This window comes from Rhinolophus sinicus, linkage group LG16 (genome assembly GCF_036562045.2).
Source record: "Rhinolophus sinicus isolate RSC01 linkage group LG16, ASM3656204v1, whole genome shotgun sequence".
Classification (NCBI taxonomy): Eukaryota; Metazoa; Chordata; class Mammalia; order Chiroptera; family Rhinolophidae; genus Rhinolophus; species Rhinolophus sinicus.
The window spans coordinates 34,742,354-34,756,518 of record NC_133765.1 but is presented as its reverse complement, the minus strand read 5'-3'; the positions used below and the strand labels follow the sequence as shown (position 1 = coordinate 34,756,518).

At 39.3% G+C, this 14,165-nt stretch overlaps 1 protein-coding gene across 5 annotated transcripts in view; it reads right to left on the bottom strand.

Moving 5' to 3' along the window:
* The window catches only part of CCDC62 (coiled-coil domain containing 62), a 31,986-nt gene that overhangs the window by 6,588 nt on the left and 11,233 nt on the right, over positions 1-14,165 (bottom strand). For 4 of the 5 annotated variants that reach the window (XM_074321933.1, XM_074321937.1, XM_074321935.1 and 1 more), the window contains exons 6-11: positions 13,961-14,062; positions 9,324-9,412; positions 8,877-8,992; positions 5,736-6,455; positions 3,633-3,789; positions 443-568 (exon numbers count right to left, since the gene is read on the bottom strand). In XM_074321933.1, coding sequence (XP_074178034.1) covers positions 443-568; positions 3,633-3,789; positions 5,736-6,455; positions 8,877-8,992; positions 9,324-9,412; positions 13,961-14,062 — 1,310 coding nt within the window. Of the gene's footprint in view, positions 1-400; positions 569-3,632; positions 3,790-5,735; positions 6,456-8,876; positions 8,993-9,323; positions 9,413-13,960; positions 14,063-14,165 lie in introns of those variants that run through there. The other variant, XM_074321934.1, reaches the window with a different exon arrangement.

Genomic DNA, 14,165 nt, shown 5'->3' with positions numbered 1-14,165 from the left:
AAAGGATTTAGAGATACATACTAAAGTATTCATGAGTAAAATGACATGATGTCTAGGATTTGCTTCAGAAGAAAACGTGTTTAAGGATGGGGGAAGACAAAAACAAAAATGGCAGAAAGTTGATGGTTGTTGAAGGTCTGTGATTGTAGTATTCATTCTACTTCTGTGTGTATCTGAACTTTTCTATAATAAAATGTTCGTTTTAAATCCCCAAGAATTTATATTCCTATGCCCAGGTAATTAGAAAGAGGAAATCTGGGTGGAGTGACATTTGAGTATGTCATTTCTTCCTCCTGAAAACCAGTGTGCTACCCCCTCCCTCAAAGACATAGAGAACATTCATTCCAACAGAAGGGCTGCCCAACCAGTGACACTGGCACACAGGACCTCAGTGGAGTATTCAGATACTACCGATGGGGTCAAAAGAAAAGTAGCCACATACATTTTTGGCACCGCTGTTGTGATTCTCAGAGCTGATGGGGAGCAGAGTACTCAGTTCCAGGTCCGTAACCATCTGACGAGATTCCGCCAGCAAACGCTGGAGCTTACTTGTGGGGGAAAATTCATCCTGGGAACATAACACAGTTTAAGCATTCATAAAATCAAGGAGCATTTTTAAATGTTCATATTTATAAATATAATACGATGTAACAAACACAAATGTTAACCATTTGCTAATATTTCTTTGACTTTAGGTTATTACATTATCAAAGCAGGACATTAAATATTAGAATAACCGAATTTTATTTACTGCATTTTGCCATGTACAAGGAGCACTTTTTTTGCCCAAATTTGTGAGGGAAAAATAAGGATGCATATTATATATGGGTAGTACTAATTCCATGTCTATATAAATGCTTCTAATTCTTTTATTTATGCTTATGAGTTAAAAGTGTAACTCTAGAAGTCAATAATGATAGCCGTATGCAAAATAATACCCTGGCATATGACAATTGGTTTTGTTGAACTTAAAACGAACAAGAGTTCTTGGCCTTCTATGAGGTGTAAATATTGTAAATTTGTTACCAGTACATAGAATTTCTTGTACCTTGTATCTGTTCTTGTGTTTTGTAATTATTTGTTACATAAAATTTCTTGTACCATATGTTAAAAAACAAATGCTAAAATTCCTGTGTAACACAAAAAACAAGTATCTAAATGTACACAAATAAAAATTTGAATTAAAGAATTAAAACGAAAGACTTTTTTCCCTGAAACTTTGGGCCAAAAACATGGGTACGCATTATACATGGCAAAATACAGTGTTTGTTCCAACATACTTGGCTCAACAATTTGACTTACACAGAACTGTCTATAACTAGTTAAGTAACATCCATGTGACAAAAGAATCCTAGGCATTGTTTAGCTGTCCTAGATCAACTTGTCAAAGCCATAATCAGCATGTCAGAATACCTGCAAAATGCAACTTTAACACTAAATATGTAGAAATGTGCCTTAGTTTATTATTTAATTTTCAACTTTGGGATCTGAATTTTTAGCAGGCCAACTACTTCCAAAAGCATCCCGACTAATCTTTTCTTTAAGAAAAGTTAATTTCTAAATTTCCATGAACAATGATCAATCCTGACCTGGATCTAGAAAATGTTCAATAAACATCTGCTAATGAACATATGTAGACCACACACACACACACACACACACACACACACACACGCATGGACACATGCATGGACACATATGCAGTATCATATACCGCCTCAGAAAAAAAGGTGCAAACATTGGAAAAGGGTCTCCCAAGAGCTAAAAAAGGGAATAGCTAATATTTCCCCATATACTTATAGCTTTAAAAAAATTCATGTTGTTGGGGTGTACCATTTTTCCCCGAAAATAAGACTGGGTCTTATATTAAGTTGTGCTCCAAAAGACGCATTTGGGCTTATGTTCGGGATGTCATCCTGAAAAATCTGCTAGGGCTTATTTTCCGGTTAGGTCTTATTTTCGGGGCAATACGGTAACTGACATACAACTAACTGTAAATTAAAGTGTGCGGCTCGATGAGTTCTGACATGTGCACATACCCATGAACCCATGCCCACACGAATGGACCGTATTCACCACCCCTGTGCCCCTTGGGAACTCCTGCCCCTGTGAGTCCCGCCCCTCATTCCCAGACAACTACTGATCTGCTTTCTGTCACCAGAGATTAATTTGCATCTTCTAGAATTTTATGTAAACATATTCATACTTTTGTCTGTCTGGTTTCTTTCATTCCGTATAATTACCTTGACATTCACCCATGTTATATGTGTATAAATAGTTCATTTCTTCTTACTGCTGAGAAGTACTCCACTGTACGGATATACCACAGTTTATCTGTTCACCCATTGATGTATATTTTGGTTGTTTCCAGTTTTTATAGCTATTACAAGTAAAGCTGCTTGAATATTCATGCACAAGTCTTTGTGTGGACCTGTGTTTCCATTTCTCTGGGAGTAGAATCGCTCGGTCATATGGCAGGTGTGTATTTAGCTTTTTAAGAAACTACCGAGTGTTTTCCAAAGTGGTCATACCATTTACATTCCCACCATCAGTGAATCCAAGTCCCAACTGCTCCAGGTTCTAGGTAACACGGAGTCTGGTCAAGTTTAAACAAAGAGAACTAACACTCATCTGATATCCACTCGAGCCCAGGCCTGACAGTCTCTCATTTAGACGAGGCAACTGTGCTGTTATTACTGCATATTTGCAGATGGAGAAACTGAAGCTCAAAGAAATTAAATAACTTTACTAAAGTCACTGGGTTAAAACAAAGCAAAATGGGGCTCTGAACCCAGACCAGTTTGATTTCAAAGCCAGATATCATCCCAAAATAATACCAAAAGGCACTAAGTGGACTTGAACTTATTTCCTTTATTGAAAGAGCTGCCTCATTGAAGATGGGGACACTGGCTCATCCAGAATAGTGACAATGTAGAAACAACCTCTCGGCCTGTCAGTAGGGGTGTGGACAAAATATGGGTTATTCAATCAACACATTACACATCAAACAACAATCAGAATGAAGAGACTACAAGTGTCAGCATGGATAAAGGTTACAAAATATTGACCAAGTTGGAAATGTCAGATTGCAAAAGGATATAGACCGTGTTTTGCCATTTATGTACATATTAAACACACACAGAACATTACATCACGTTTAAGGATATACCTTTAGGTAGTAAAAATACAAAAACAAGCATGGAAGCAACTTCAGAATAGAGGTTAATTGGTGGGGGGAGTGGCCATGGGGAGAATGGCACATGGGATTTATACCTTATCTGTAACATTTTATGTCTTTAACAAGAAAAATAAAGCAAATACAGCTAAATGTAAACATGTTAAATCTGAACGTAGGTGCACAACTGCTTATTATATTCTGCATTTTGGGGCTGTTTGAAATGTTTATGAATGAAAAATAGACATATTAATCACCTAGAGAGCCTGAGGGACATCTTGTCTAAGGATAATCTGTAGGATATTTATAATATAAAGTCCTGTAACTTAAAACCAACAGCAACAACTAAAGACTGGGCAAAATTAAGCACGCTAAGGAAAGTGTCCTAGAAGAATGAAAAGCATGTTGGGGAGAACGCTTGCTGGAACAAGCTGGGTATTTCGAAGTAAACACAAACCTTTTCAGTGGGCAATGCTGCATCCTTGTTGACTAACAAAATCTTCGATGAGTTCTTTTTATCAGAAGGGGACTCTGTCTCTACCAACTTCTCACCCTCCTTGAAGGCAGGTTTTGAAGACCCCAAACAGTGGGACTGCTGGATGGCAATTAGCTCACTGTGAATAATAAAACCAAACAAACACAGACATCTTAAAACAATACCAAGCATGCATCACGGATACTCTTATACTTAAAAGTATCTCAACAGGACACAAAAGAAGTCTTTTCTTTTTTAATGAAGCAGCGCAGATTTGAGTAGAACATTATAGAACATTTGAGGCAATATTATAAATTAATGCATACCCTTTGCAATAAGGTTTAAAACAACATTCTTAAAAGGCTACTATATAATAGAGAATTTCCCTCCCTCTCCAAAAAAAATTAAAAGGTTTGAGGGACAGGATCATCCAAAAGAGAGGAAAAAAAATCAACATAGTATATAATTTGTGAATTTGTGAAGACTTTAGGTTTTTGGTTTGTGAGACTGATTTTTGTCAATGGTTTTTTAAAGGTCCTTTTGTGAAAGTAGAATGGCATGGTTGTGGCTCACTGATTCCAGTTTCTCCGTATTAGGGAACAAACATGTGTAGCTAAGCTTCTGGGGATGTTATGAACGCTGGGGCTCAAAGCAGAGTTAATAGCGAAAGCTGTTCTGGAACAGAGTGGAAGCACTTGGCCCTCCTGCCATGTGATGTATAGCTAAGTGATAGCAGGCTGCCATAGCGTCTCCCGCCACAGGTAACCCTCTATTTGTCAAGTGGAATGGTGGGACACGTGTGAACACGCTAATCAGATAATAAAGTAGGCACACAAGTTCTTATAATCCAAGGGAAAAATAGATAAACAGAATTTCCTTTCCTACTTAATCATGCATTTGTCAGGCGAGACTTCTGCAGGTGCCTCTACTGGCAGAACAGGAAGCCACTTCGATTATGGCAAGCCAGGCAGGTAAAAACGGTCTTGAAAGAAAACTCTGGATTTAAATTTGGATTTCCTTCATACATTAAATTTAATATATGCCCACTACGCTCTTACAACTGAGACAAGCTTTTCCCTTAATATATGTGTGCTCTGGTTCAGTAGTGAAGTATATCAGTTAGGCCCTACCGGTAGTTACAATTATCCAAAGATCTCTGAAAACCAAATATGAATAGACGGCATTCAGTGTGACAACCAATTTTTTTTACATGCTGCAACTAACTGTACAAGTAACTATCTGTATGATTTTTAAATGACTCAGGCTTCTAAAGGGACAAAGGACAATCCAAACAGCGTAAATACCAGGAAAAGATGTTAATCGTCCAGCCCTATGGAAGTCAGTGATGATGACCCTAAGGGCCTCAATACACAAACTTCATCCTTTCTGTAAGATTGAAGAGCTCAGTTTTATTTAAAAATAGCAGACATTATTAGAGCGCCACTCACCCACGAAAATCAACCATTGTAACAATAAGATGAGCTTGAACCATGGAGCGCGTGCTTATAACTAATAATAATAAAAAAACAGTAACTTTTACCAGCTTGTCAAATACAAGTATTCTTTCTCCTGCATGATTTTGAGAGGTAAGAAAGTTTGGGGAATATACAGTGACTACAAAGGCAGCAGCAGTTGGACAGGTGGGTGTGGGGGGTGGCCCTGGCTAAGGGCAACGAGAAATTCTCATGGGGTCTAGGTCACGTGTTTAACCTGCACACACAGAGACAGCTTATCAATTCAAACCGAGCCGGGTGAGGAATGCCCCAGAGCAGCATTCTACTCTGTAAAGTGACCCACCTGTTTGTTTTTAAAGAAAACGTATTTGCCCAATTCATGACAACTGGCTTTGTTTTTAAGCAAAACCTTTGCCCCCGAAGCTGTCCTAGGTACAAACCTCTCCTTGGGATCTAAGACAGTCTGTGCAATCAAAAACTCGACAGCCTATGCTGCAATGGAAAGAGGAAACGTGTTGCCTCAAGAACCACTTCTGTCCGCAAAAGCGAAGTAGCTCCTGCAGCCCTTTCTATTTCTAAACACTTTGTCTGTGGGCTCCCTGGTGTTTTGCAAATGTGTGACATCACTCACCTCATAGAGTTGTACTTTGTTCCACTGGCACTTTCCGAACAAGTGCACACAGACTTGTGGCGAACGACTCTTTGCAGTTTAGAAGGCTTGAAAATACTCATCCACTCCATGTCAGACATCTGGCCTGGGGCTTCAATGATGAAGTTACTCGGGTGGCAGCACTGGGACGCACACAGGTCACTTTCCCCCAGACAGCCTTCATTTTTATGGCAACATGAGACTCCAGATCTTCCCATGTGATCTTGACATTCGACATCCAGCTTTTCTGGTTGTTTTGAACCAGAACAGTTGGTCAGACCCAGGTAAACACTGACGTCATGCCACTGTTTTTCATCAGGCAACATTGTGGTTTCCGAGACCTGTTTCTCTTCGCTCTGAATCCCAATCCCATCACCTTTTGGTGATTTTCCATGGATCCTGTACAATGTACTTTTGTTGTCGGGTTCAATCTGCAGTTTTCCTCCCAGAGACCAAGACTTCTGTTTCTCCATTAAGTCTTTTGTACACAGAGATGAGACAGCAATTACACTTTTCTCCCCTAATGAAGTATTAACCTGTAGCTTTTCTTTGCACACGTCACAAGAGTTCTTGTCAGCCCAATTTTGCTGAACCAACATTGTCTCGCATTTTTGGTCCTTCACCAGTGACTTCAGATTTTTCTCCCTCTGAACATCGACTTTGGGGTGGTCATTCTCAAGGTCTGATAAATACATGTCTCTGCTATGGTGGCATTACAAAAAAAGGGAAATTATAAGGTACATTTGAGACTGTCATTCTAAATAGCTCACCCACACCTCATGAGCTGAGCTAAATCCTAATAGCACACATTTGTTTGAAATGAAATATAAGAAAGAATATTCTTTCTTCAGAGCCCAGTTTCCACCTGACCATCTCAGGGAGGCTTTCTGACCACCAGGCTCACACACTCACTTTCCCTTTCTCATCCTTAACTCCCACTGTACCTAGTGTCTCTGTCGCAAGTCATTATCTGACTGTATATATTATCTAATCAATCACACAGCAAATTTCCTGTTACAACGATACTGTTCATTAACTGTTTCATGCATATATCCTGCCTTCTCAATAGACTTTTATATGAGGAGGCCATGTTTTAATCCTTCTGGTACCTAAGACAGATTTTAACATACATTAAGTGTTCTGTAAACACTTGTTGATTGATCTGATATTTCTCTTCCTAATTCTATCAGTTTCACAGTAAATATAGGTAAAGTCAGGATTGAAAGGTGATGGAGATTCAAGGTACAAAGATACAGTGGAAAGTGCCAAATAGGTTTACCATCCCATCCCATTTATCTGGATACTTACATGGCTGAATATTGAAAGCTGGTCTAAAGTAAAAATGACCCATGTGCATAAAATAAAAAGTAAGAGTACTACATAAACATGATAAACCTTTTAATAAATTGTCTTTTAAAATTTTTCATGGCACATGGACCCAGGTATTCTGATCTGTATAGTTCTGATCCCTCAGAAAATCCAACCCCTCCTTCTAGAATGCCATGAGCCATTTTATGCTCTTAAAGAATCACCTCCACCATCTGGCCCAGGCACCTCCCAGTGGCAATGAAGTACAAAAAGGTGTGGACGAGCTATGTCATAAACCTGACAAGCTCAGTGGGGCCACATGGCAGGCCTGACTAGATCAGTGACCAAAAGTCACCACCCAGGACGGTCAGATCACAAATTCCTAATTGGGAAGGTCACAGTGGGGAGTCATGTCCCAGGGGTACAGCTTCCTCAGCGAAGGACAACGTCTACCTTAAGGGAGCCCTGTCCAGCGTTCTGACACCTGTAGGATAATGTACCTTTGATGTGTCAGAGCAATTTCTTTTCCTGCTCCTCGATGGCACAACCACTCGCTGGCACAGAGCATGAGATCAGAGAGCCCTCCCTGTATTCCTGCTCCCCACACACCATCTCTGTGCGCTGGAAATATTCATTATGCACTCTCCTGTGCCCGCCCATGTAAAAGAAATGTTTCTTCATTTTGCCTTTTATCCAACCTTAGAGTTTTCCCCCCTCTGCTTTCTCCCGCCTCCCTAATCTACCACCAATGGATTTCATGCACCTGCCTTACGTCTTCTCCTGTGATTCTAACGTATAAAAGAAGCTGCAAAACTGCCATTCTCGGGAGCATCTGAGATCTTGCTCCCCAGCATATGTCATCAGTTTGGCTCAAATAAATTCGTAAAAATTCTCTACAGGTTTGGACGTTTCTTTCGTCAACAAAGGAAAAAGAGCCTGTATGTTTGGGGCCTTGGTCTGCAAGGCGCCCTGGGTTGGCTTGGTACCCATTAGCAGTGGCCACGGCTGGGGTACAGAGCGCTGTGTAACAGCCCCCGGCAGGAGGCCTCTGGAGAAAAGTGCAGAGTCTGCAGTCGCAGCCTCTGACCAACCCTGCCCCTTGCACCCCCTTCCTGCAACCACTGAAACAAGCAGGCAAGGAGCTGCATCCATGCGCAAGTCGTGGGGAACTTCCCCAAGCCTGTTCCTTTTCACGACTCTTCGGAGAAGTACACTGAATTTAACTGTGGGACAGTTCTGTGCCTGTTGAATTAAACCACACCTCACATAGTTTTATTTTAATTTTACAAAACCCATTTAATTCACACACTGCTTGTTATAGCTGAGGGACGAGGTCTCCTTCCATTAACAAGGAAAACAGGAAAAGCAAGAGCAGAGCTCATCCTCAGCTAGCTGAGCTCCTACTGTAGCACGCACACCATGCTTTGGCATTACTTCTTTTAGGCGAGTACCCCGTCCTGTGTATCTTTATTTTCCCTATTCCTAGCCCAGTGACCATAAAACTGTCAAGAGATGAATGAATGACCCATTCCTGTAGTTTCCACTTTAGCTCAAAGCCTCCTACACAACAGACACACAAATAATGTTTAATGAATTTCTTTAATCAACGGGCTGCCTTAGGATCATTCCTAAAATTCTAAGCCTAGGTCTTGCTATAACCTGGGATTATAATGACCACTATTAGCTCACATAGACTCGTTCCCTGCTACATAGGGAATACTAGTAGGTACTGGCTCATAGCAAGTACTTAACAAATATTGACTGAATGATGGAATAAAGTACAAGGTCCTATTAATAGCATCTTGCTGTGATTACCTGGATTCCAGGGCCTTTGATTCCTCCATCTTTGAGTCATATATCTGTATTAATTCCTGAGAATTTTCCACATTGAAATTCAGAAACTGCAGATCACTCTGTTGTTTTACATAAATCTGCCATAGATATTGGTAAATCAATATAAAATGTAACAATAAAACTAAATTGAGCCAACAATTTGGCACTTTTAAATGCTAAAACAGTTAGATCAGTGACTAGAGAAATATGTTATAAATTTTTGCTTCTATGTTTTCCTATGTCAGCACTGAGATGTTAGTATAACTAGTCTCCATAAACAAGACCCTATCTGCTAAGCTAAATGTGATACACATTTAATGTAGTTAGGATTCCAAAAGCACCATAAACAAAATAAACAGAAACACACTTTTCCTAATTTGATGTTTGTTTATAAATGTTTCCCACCTGACAGTACAACTGGGGACATACCTGTCTCAGATTATGCAGTTCTGCGTTTATACGTTCTTGCTTTGACTTTGCAATATCAAGTAACTCATCTTTCCTTTTTTCTCTCTCTGCTATTAAAGAACAAATATTAAAATATTTTCCATCAGCCAAATCAACACAAACCTTCATTTTCATCAATTTAATGCTCAGCTAACATTTTTTTGCCTCATTCCTGAATTTAAAAATTACAAAATGGATGGCTGGGAAGAGCTTTAATATGTGAGCCTGACTAGATCCTTCATCAAATTTGAAAACTTTTGTAATACATTTAATGCTAAGTCAAAAAAGGATTCAAAATTGAATCAAAATTGATTCAAAATTGTATCAACTCTATGTTAACACTACGTGTGTGTTTGCATACCTATGCATACAAAAAGTCAGAGAACAAGGATATGAAAGTATTAAAAGAGGTTATCTTTGGATACAGGGATTAATGACAACTATTTTCCTCTCTTTTTTTGGGGGGGATGTTGATTTCCAAATCTCTAAAATTAATACGTATTACTTTAAGTTTTAATTTTTTTCACATTACACAGGTAACTTATGAATGCATTTTCATTGTAAAAATCCAAACAACATATTACCTTCATCAATAGGAAAAAAAAATTAACATTATAAGGGGCAAAAATCACTATTTTCAGCAGTATGCAAATTAATCTAATATAATAACCTCACAATCCTACGTATTCTCACTGACCAAAGCTCGAAGATACTTATACCTTTGAGGTAAATAAACTGTATTTCCATTTCAATAATAGCCCAGCACTCCGTTAAAGACTTCCTATTTCTTGAAAACTCTTTTTTTTTTCCTGACAGGTAATTCAGATTCAGAATTCTCTTTAATAAAAATAGTAAGTAATACACTCAATTTCTTAGTGCGAAAGTCAGAACAGAGACGTATTCTTTTTAAATCTTCATTCTTTTACAAAGACCATAAATGTTTTATTGAAACATGGACACTTCACTATTTAATTAGCATTGGGGTATAAGAAATCAATATTTTAAAAACAGTTTCAGAACTTGGTAAATGAGAAACCACAGAAAGGAAAGAATCTAAAGTGCTATACAAGGGCTTGTACCAGAAAAAATATTAATATGATGTTTAAGGAGAAGTCATTTCATTCACATAGAAGCGAGGAATCAAGGAAACGCTTCACTTAAAAACTCAGTATCTTTAATGGCGCCGGAAGCGAAGAAGGAAGCCCCTGCTCCTCCTGAAGCCGAAGCCAAAGCAAAGGCTCCAAAAGCAAAGAAATCGGTGCTGAAAGGCGTCCACAGCCACAATGAAAAGATCCGCAGGTCACCCACTTTCCGGAGGCAGCCCAGATACCCTCGGAAGAGCGCTCCCTGGAGAAACAAGCTTGACCACTGTGCCCCCATCCAGTTCCCCTGTTTACAAGTCAGCCATGAAGACAGAAAACAACAACACACTGTGCTCACTGTGGACATCAAGGCCAACAAGCACCAGATCACACAGGCTGTGAGGAAGTTCTATGACACTGACGTGGCCAAGGTCAGCGCCTGATCAGGCCTGATGGAGAGAAGGCATGTGTTCCCCTGGCTCCTGACTACAACGCTTTGGATGTTGTCAACAAAATTGGGATCCTCTAAACTGAGTCCAGCTGGCTAATTCTAAACATAAAATTTTTTCATTGAAAAAGAAAACCACCTCAGTATTGTTAGAAGAAGGTCAAACTAAATGTGTAAAATGACCTTCTAATTACATGAATCGCTTTTAAGTAAATCTGATGCAATCTAAATAAAAATTTACAACTTATATCGATAGTTTTTTCAGAAAATACCTTTTTCACATGTCATTTCTGTCATTGATGAGAAAGAATAAAGATATTTATTATCATCACTCTCCATTTAAAACATCACGAAAGCCACGTAAGAACAAAGACATATGCTTTGCTGGGGACTGCAGCTCCACCTGGACAGCAAGTGCAGTGCCTGCTGGGGGGGGCCGCAGGGCACCAGGTAAAGAGAGGGCTCTGTGCAAAAACACACACACACACACACACACACACACACACGAAGCACGCTTCAGGCTCAGCCCTTCCAACGTGGGCCTGTAGCATCATTTTACTTTAAAGGTAACCCTTGAGCACAAAATTGAGAATGTGAACAAAAGCACGGTGAAAGTGGCGGGGCCAGGTTTAAACTATGATGTCTTTTGGATTCAATTCTGAATTTATTTTATTTTTTTTGCATTAGATGAGTCAACACCATAACAAAAGCATATATAGTGTATATGTTGTGGACTTGCATTATTTACGTGGAGTTGCATTTAGTTGACGTGAATTCAATTTTGTGCACAAAGGAAAACATAGTAAAGGAAGTGCGGCTACTTTAGCTGTGGAAGCGACGATGCCGAGGGCATCTGTGACTGCCAGCTGGTCTCGGTTCCTCGCACTTCTCATGCTAACGGCATCGTGACAGGCTGGCTGCATTCCCAGGGTCTAGACACAATTGTTTTGGACACAGCATGGTCCCTACACAAAAGCCAACCCCTTTATCTGGCATTCAAGAGTAATTTCAAATATGTTTGAGCTCTGCCTTTAGAATGATCTACTGTCACATAAGAGGAAACGCCACTGTAAATATGCACGTGTCCCTAGAGCAGAGACTTTTCTACGTGGCTAGGTTTAGCTGAGAGAGCAAAGTGGCGTGTCACAGAAGACAAAGAGGGAGGGACCTCTACTGACACCTACCTGCCTGAGCAAGCAGCCTGAGAAGACAGCATGGTGGAAAGGGCTCTGGGAGTCTGGACCCTGCACAATTCTCTGAGTGACTGAGAGACCTTAGGCAAGTCACACAGCCTCGCGGGGGCCACATTTACAGGGGTGTGAGGGCCACAGACCTGTAAACTAGTGTCATCGCTTCACTTACAAACTTCTTATAAGCAATATGGACCAATGAGACGTGTCCCTAAGCCTGTGTGAAGAGCCTCGTCTTCAACAAGAGGAAATCAAGTTCTAAACTTAGAAGGACATTTTTAAGACATCTCCAAATTCAAATAAAATGTGCTCATTTTTAGCCATAGCAGCTGACAGCATATTATCATGTTAAACCTTTTAATATCATTTTCAGGCTTAGCTCACTTCTATTGTTTAAGCCACAAAACTTGCTTTGAGACAGTGGAAGGAGTAAAAGATGTTTAAGAAATCAGCTTAGGAAATGGTAAAAGTTACTTCACAAAATGGATTTATTACGGTATTATCTGACAAATCCCATGTATTTTACCTACCAATACATAATAGGATATATGAGTAAAAATCGGTGAATCAAAAAGAAAAGAGACTGTTAGAAGATGCTTTAAATGTTTTTTCCTTCCTCTGACTTCCCACATTTTATTCCTAGCATTTGCATAGTACTAAATTCCCTGGGCCTTTAGCAACTAGAAGAGTGTCTGGCACACAAATGCTGATGCAAAGATTGTTTGAATTCAGCCACGAAGCGACTAATACATATACATATTCTATCTATCTATCTATCATCTATCTATCTATCTATCTATCTATCTATCTATCTATCTATCTATCTATCTACCTACGTACCTACCTACCTACCTACCTACCTACCTACCTACCTACCTACCTATCTACCTACCTCTTTAGCAATATGAGACATTACTTTGCAACACAGCAATCCTAAAAGTAATGTAAATAGTGGCCTCCAGTGGTAAAAATCCACATTTCCCCAATTTTTAAATACATGAGATGCAAATTAAGAATTTCATTTTATTTAAAAAAATGTCAGTAGAATACTGCATTTTGCCCTTAACTTATAGAAATGTATTCTCTTCCTATACGAAAAGCAGTGAGGGTAGGTGTGACTAGATCCCAAAAATGTTCATTGAATTTCTATTTGGAGCTTTACCTCCAAATCTAAGGTTTTCCTAATATAAACTACCAAAAATGAAAGCCCAATAAAATCCTCTTGGCTGGCAGGGGTAGAGATAAGATCTATATGCCAGTGATTCCCAATTGAGAGGAGAGAGAGGAGAGGCTGCCACTAGTGGAAATTCTAAGACACTGGGGTAGGCAGCAGGGGAGAACGTGTGGGAGAATACGGCCGGGTGGCGAGTAGGGCAGGTATGGAATTTTTATGTTTATCAGAAGGGGTCCTAACTTAAACCGTATTGATAAACTTGCTTTTAAATCATGAAAAATTCATCCCCACATTATTATTTTAGGGTCATACTGATGTAACAAAACACATCAGTACTTTTCCTACTGTAATAATTACAGGTAATCTATTTGAAAAAAAAATTTAAAAAATGCTGAGTTGCTAATTTTTATATAGTACTTGCAAAAGTATAAACATCCTTCTTCAATTCATAAGATTCTCTCTTAATGAATTTTTAGAAGTATAGTCACGCACTCAATCTAGGAGGGTAGCGCCTCGTTTTACAGAAAAGGAAACAATTGATAGGGAGGCATGATAACGGCTTTAAAATGCCCTGCCTGGTCTCTCCCCATCCCTCAAGGGTGGGTCTATCGATCGATCGATCAATACAGAGAGAATTCCTTTAGCCTGTCACAGGAACTTTCTATGATAGAAAGTTTAAGTCACAAATATATAACTCTTTAATCACTTAAATTATCTATTTTTACCAGTAAAAACCAATTCATCATGCAGGCAACTTTTCTCTTGCTTGAGGCGAATGATCTCTTCTCGTTGTTCATTATTTTCTGTTGTCTTTTCATTTAGATCCTCTTCACAAATAGAAGAAAAAAGAAATCCTCAAATAAATACTGGTTCCTAGAATATATGCTCTGAATACCTCTTATGCCCTCAGCAACCCCTTCCTATTAATAT